The sequence below is a fragment of the Primulina eburnea genome, chromosome 1, assembly GCF_022965805.1.
Source record: "Primulina eburnea isolate SZY01 chromosome 1, ASM2296580v1, whole genome shotgun sequence".
Classification (NCBI taxonomy): domain Eukaryota; kingdom Viridiplantae; phylum Streptophyta; class Magnoliopsida; order Lamiales; family Gesneriaceae; genus Primulina; species Primulina eburnea.
The window spans coordinates 53,166,442-53,172,603 of NC_133101.1; the positions used below are offsets into that span (position 1 = coordinate 53,166,442).

General features: G+C 35.3%; 1 protein-coding gene across 4 annotated transcripts; it reads right to left on the minus strand.

Annotated features, from left to right (window-relative positions):
- Positions 1–280: 280 nt before the first annotated feature.
- LOC140831047 (uncharacterized) lies at positions 281–4,722 on the minus strand. 4 transcript variants are annotated; one of them, XM_073194776.1, is made up of 6 exons: positions 4,574–4,670; positions 3,434–3,511; positions 2,376–3,289; positions 1,957–2,094; positions 1,120–1,368; positions 281–793 (listed from the first exon to the last, which is right to left on the minus strand). In XM_073194776.1, the coding sequence occupies exons 3-6, from the start codon at positions 3,267–3,269 to the stop codon at positions 680–682; spliced, it is 1,395 nt and encodes a 464-aa protein (XP_073050877.1). In that variant the 5' UTR covers positions 3,270–3,289; positions 3,434–3,511; positions 4,574–4,670; the 3' UTR covers positions 281–679. The 4 variants fall into 4 exon arrangements, with proteins under 4 accessions (XP_073050877.1, XP_073050868.1, XP_073050886.1 ...); XM_073194767.1 differs by having other exon boundaries at positions 3,426–3,511; XM_073194785.1 differs by lacking the exon at positions 3,434–3,511 and having other exon boundaries at positions 1,120–1,359; positions 4,574–4,722.
- Between the last annotated feature and the right edge of the window lie 1,440 nt (positions 4,723–6,162).

Sequence of the window (6,162 nt, forward strand, 5' to 3'; positions counted from 1 at the left end):
TGTTCCGGGTGCTCATATGGCTCGAGACATTAATCCATCTTGTCATGCAATTGGCCTGAGAGCATCCCATCCTGGCCCGAGTACCAACCATGGATATGCTCCATGGCCCGGGAAGTCCTAGGGCCTATCCCTGACCCGGGACATTCCGGGGCATCAGTAATCATCTAAGTCATAACTATCAGTATGATTATTTCTAGTTATTACAGGCCATCGAAACACTGGCATCATGAGATAAAATAAGTAAACGAACAGGGTAAATATCCTATAGGCCAATACCACATGAATCGACCAATTAAAGAGCCAATGCCCATTTAACATGAAGAGAACAATCGTGCAGTGAATACAGCTGCAAGCATTCGCCAAATATCTAATTAGGAAAAGAAAACAGCAATTTCTTCGGCTTTGAATTCTGAAAGATTAGGCAGACCAAATATATCACAGATACTGTCCATACAAATTGGATCTTATTGCAAAGATACGCTCTCACTTCAAACCTTTTGGCAGGTATAACAGACTAATGGCAATTCTGCATGTTGTGTCTACCAAACGAAAAACATAGAACAAAGTTAATGATAAATCCACCCCGCTTCTTCACAACCACGTCATGGAAGGATCAACTGATTGAGATTATTGAACATTTGTACGTCGTGTTCTTGGATGAATAGCCAGCTGTGCAAGTTTACAATTCCGCTCTGGAGGCTTCATCTTCAGTAGGTTCCACAAAAGTCGTGTAGGCTTTAATTACTGATTCATAAATTTTAATGCCTTTCAAATACTCATCCTTGTTCAGAAACTGCAAAAGCAGAATAAGAAAATTTAGTTTGTCTGCTTTCATTTTGCAAGATCAGGACATACTAGGCATTTATATCATAGGTGGATATCGGCTGGAAAATAAAAGATGAAAAAAGGGGGAGAAAACGGAAATAGCATCTTAGGAGTTTACTGATTTAAAAGATATCGACAAATGAAGGATTATGATGCCAAAACATTCATCAATTGAAAAGATTTAAACTGATCTTGAATGGTCATACAAATGCAAAATCCAAATTATTTTTCATATTAAAAAATCAAATAAAATATTTTTAGTACCCCTCAAACTAGAAGAAAACAAAAAGTCACCTCATTATGGTCGTGAAGTAGAATGGGAGTCCTTGCCATTGGAGAAAAGCCAATTGCTGGAATGCCTCGATCCCTGAAATAGCGAGCATCTGTAGAAGCCGGAAATATCTCGGGTTCTCCAAATTTCCCATTAGCCTTTTCTATTGCTTCTTCTAATAGTATCCACCAAGGATTGGAACTGTCAAAAGCTGTAAGAATAGGCTTCCCAAACTTGTCATACAAAGTTGCCCTCTGCTTGAACTGTCCCCACTAAAAATTCGTTAAAAAGTGCCCTCTCATCTGAAGATAAATTACCTAAATCACTAGACCCACACAACTTAACAGGTAGAAATTAAATAAATGAAAGAACCATAAGTCAAAGAAGGTCGACCACATTAGCAGCCTCTAACGTTTTGCAACAGCAATAGCAGTAATACCTTATTCACTTAAACTCCATTTTCTACATATCAATGCTGATCTATTAAGTTTCACAATATGATTGTTCCTCGAAAAATTGCTTCAATAGTGGGACAAAACTACCAAGAGCGGCCCATACACATCCACTAACAAGTGGATGGAATTTAATTTCTCAAAATTTATGAGTATGCATATTGAAGCTCAAAAGTGGTAATCTACTTCAAAATTAGATTAAAACGATTACTCATATATAGGATTTAAAAAGGCTAAAATTATGGAATACAGAGACAACCAGAGGTATTATAGAAATGAAATTTCAGGGACTACGAATCCTTTTAAATTTGAGGAATATCTGCGTGACTAACCTACCCATAACTTCGAAGGCATGGGTTTTATACAACCAAAAAGATAAGCCACTCTACTGAATCATATTTTTCTCACCTCAAAGGTCATATTACGAGTAACAGGAGCCCATTCCTCAGCAATTCGTCTTTCCAAGGACACTGCATCTGCAGTTGGTGGAACTCGGATATCAAAACCTGCTTGAGCTTCGGATGGTTGCAAATTCATGACAAAACCCTGACAAAAAATACACCGGTTAAACACATTCTATATACAATTAACCAGAGAAGCATAGAATGGTAATGGTCAGTCAATATTTGTGTCCAACTCATAGAATAAAATACAGAAAACCCAATCATTTGTATTTCATATCATGAAAAATACATAGATGTTGTCCAAAATGCAATCAGTGAACGAAGTATGAGCAAAACTCGGATATTATAGAAGCACATTCAAACCAAAATAAGAAGTATCTGCTGTATTGTAAAAACAAGGCACAAAAGAAATAAGAGACTCACATTCGGAGACGGGGTTCCAGCTTTTAAGAAGACCATATTAACAGAAATAACCTCTCCTTCAGCCTTCAGTCCACCTTTAATCAAATCAAATTGAGCGGCCCTGAATCTTCTAATACTCTCAATACTCTTCAGTAGATTCTCCATGGCAGTGTTATCATAAAGCTTAGCCCCGTGACCAGGTGCCCCAGTGGCCGTGATTACTAGCCACCAGGGGCACCTCTCCCCATAAAACAAGCGGTACTTTTCAGTAGGGGATGCCAATCCCTCGTCCAGCACAATACCCACATTCATTTTCCTGAAAATGTCGGAGTCTGCAAACTTCTCTGCCCCATCATGGCCACCTATTTCCTCATCTGGAACAAACGAAAGGTAGATGGTGCGCAATGGGTGGAAGCCAGATTCCTGGAGCTTACGAATGGCCTCCAGGTACTGAAGACCTACACTCTTCATGTCCTGAGAGCCACGAGCATAGATGTGGCCGGAAGATGGGTCGAGATGGGCATCAAAAGGGGGGTGTGCCCATTTGTGGTGTTCAGCAGGTACCACGTCTGTATGGGAATTCAAGAGGATGGAGGGGAGCTCAGGCTTTCGGCCCGCCCACTTGAGGAGAACCATGGGTTTCCCCTTTGTGAATTCAAGGATTTGGGATTCTAAGGACAATGACTTTGCTTGGGAGACAATGAATTGCACTGCATCTTGGTAGTTGGGGAAGGGGTGGGCAGTGTTGATTTGGAGGTATTGTTGGAATCTTGAAATGATTTCCGAGGCAGTTTGATCTTCACTTCCTACAGTGACAGTCACCTTTGCTAATGATAACACTGCCAATACCATAATAGCGACGAGCAAGGGACTGCATATGAGCCGAGAGTGACAGTAGGCGTGTACTCTCCTCATCTCTTCAACCAATTGAGTGCCTACAGCATCAAAACTCCACATTAGCAAAACAAAAATCAAACAATGAAAAACTCAAAAACTTGCAGACTTCATCTAGTACTACTGGTTTTCATTAGAACATTTCATATCAAACATATTAATTACTCGTTCGCATACATATCTACCGATCAAGATATGACTCAGTCACGCTTCCATGCAGGGCCTGACCTTCTATGAGACTAGGCAAGCCGCCGCCTCAGGGCCTGGCCAAGGAGAAAGCCCATTTATATTAAAAAAAACCTAGCTTCATATTAAGTAAATATGGGGGTCGTACCTGAATTTCGTGAAAAAGTGCATCATTCAAAGAAAAAAACAATTTGATGAAAATGGTAGTGACGATGTAACACAATCAGGTAAAAAGTCTTTTAGAGTTGAATATTTTCTATTTATAATTGATCAAGCTCGATCTTCTCTTCAAGTTCATTTTGAACAATTTAAACACTATTAAGAGACTTTTTGGATTTTATCGAATTTGGATAAGTCAAAGAGGGAGTATTTATTGATAAAGTCTCGTATGGGGTTTCAACAATTTTTAAGTCAAAAGACATTCAGAAATTAATGGTGATGAGTTTTTCTCGGAGTTGATAGTCGTGAGATGCTATTTAACAAGTCAAAAGAAAAACAATTCTTATGACGTAGTTTTTGACGAAACTGAATGATTTATTTTTAAATACTTATAATATTATCTGTTCAGCAACAGCAGAAATATGATTCTCAAAATTGTAATCAGATTTATCTTCAATGTGATAGACTAAATGTGCAGGTTATGTAGTCAATTGAGGATTGTACAGATTTGATAAATATTTCCACCACTAAATTAAAACATCTAGACAAGTGTAATTATTGTCTAGTAAATTTGTTATTTACGAACTGAGGTACTGCTTTTTCTTCCAATTAACTGGCAAAGAAAAAGACTCAACACACAAAAAGAGAAGAAACAAACACTTGCAAGTACAAAATGAATCGCAAAAATAGGTTAACATAGCTCAATAACATCATCAAAACAAAACAAACTCCTTCACTGTTCATGATTAAATCTTACCCCAAACCTCAGGAACAAATACTTGAAAATCAATACCTCGCGTTTAAAAGACCCTTTAACTGGAAATTCAAAACCAAAAACTTCAATCTTACCCTTTTACAACAAATTAACTATTAGAGAAAAGACCTCCAAATAGTCGGATTAGGTTTTCGATTTCCACAAATAAATATATGTATTGTTAGCGTATGAATACAGAGGAAAGGATTAAACAAAGTCTCCACACCTGTTCAAACAGAGATCAGGTAGCAGCTCTTCCGTGCTAATCTTGTCCAGATAACAAACAATGAATCAAGCCACGTATGGAATGGCGGAGGTGAATACTGATTATCACACTACAAATTTACAGCTAATAAATATTTTTGGAAACAGTTAATTTTGGGATATTTAACCTATAAATAATAATAATAATAATAAATCATGAGGCTAATAATAATAGTGAACAAAAATTTATATGAGACGGTCTTACGGGTTGTATTTTGTGAGATAAGTTAATAATAATAGTGAACAAAAATTTGTGTGAGACGATATCACAGATCGTATTTTGTGAGACCCATCTCTTATTTGAGTCATTCATGAAAAATATTAATTTTTATGGTAAGAGTATTATTTTTTATTGTGAATATCGATAAGATTGACCTGTCTCACAGATAAATATTTGTGAAACCGTCTCACAAGAGACATACTCTAATAGCTATATATACTTCATGGTCTAAAATACATTGATTTGGTCGCAAGTTTTTCGAAAAAAAAAAAAAATTGTTATCAGAAGTAAAATTTTAAAGAATATTAAAATAAATATTATTAAAACTTAACTATATATTTAAAACAAATAAAAATGAATGTTATATAATTATTGATGCTAATTTAGGACTCAGGTAGAAAAAGATAATATTGATGAGTATGTCTCTTGTGAGACGGTCTTATGAATCTTTATTTGTGAGACGTGTCAACCTTACCGATATTCACAATAAAAAGTAATACTTTTGACATAAAAAGTGATATTTTTTCATGGATGACCCAAATAAGAGATCTGTCTCACAAAATACGACCTGTGAAACCGTCTCACACAAGTTTTTGCCAATATTGATAATAAACATCTCTGTTACTACTACATTATGCGTTAGTTTAATATAGAGAAATATTCGTAGGTCTGTATGATCAAGTTCTTAAATTGTTGTACGTTGTCTCATTAATTTTTATAATTATGATATTATTTTTAATTTAGAAGAAATTATATTTTTGATCTCGTAACATGTATATTTCAAATTTTAATCTATCGTGAGTTAAGGTGCAGTTTTAGTAGAGTAACTTGTATTTTTTTTGCTAATTTCAGTCATTTTTTTCTTAAAATTGAAATTAACCACTGTAAATTACCTATCTGACTGTCGAATATACTGAGTTGTAAAATAAATTTGGGGATTTTGGTTTTTGGTGAAAAGTAGTGTATGTAGTCTTTTTTAAAATTTCACTAATGCAAATAAAATAAAGAGTAGTTCTCTCTTGTAAGACGGTCTCACAAATTTTTATCTGTGAGACGGGTTAAATCTACCGATATTTACAAATAAAATAATTTTCTTAGCATAAAAAGTAATACTTTTTAATGGATGTCCTAAATAAGATATTCGTCTCACAAAATACGATCCGTGAGACCGTCTCACATAATTTTTTGTCTAAAATAAAAAAGAAAAAATAAACGTTCACCGAGAAGATGCAAATTTTAAGCTTTGGTGAGTAAGCATCAATATTTTTATTATTTTTTTGTTATTTTTAATAGGCAAAAATTTGTATGAGACGATCTCACGGATCATATTT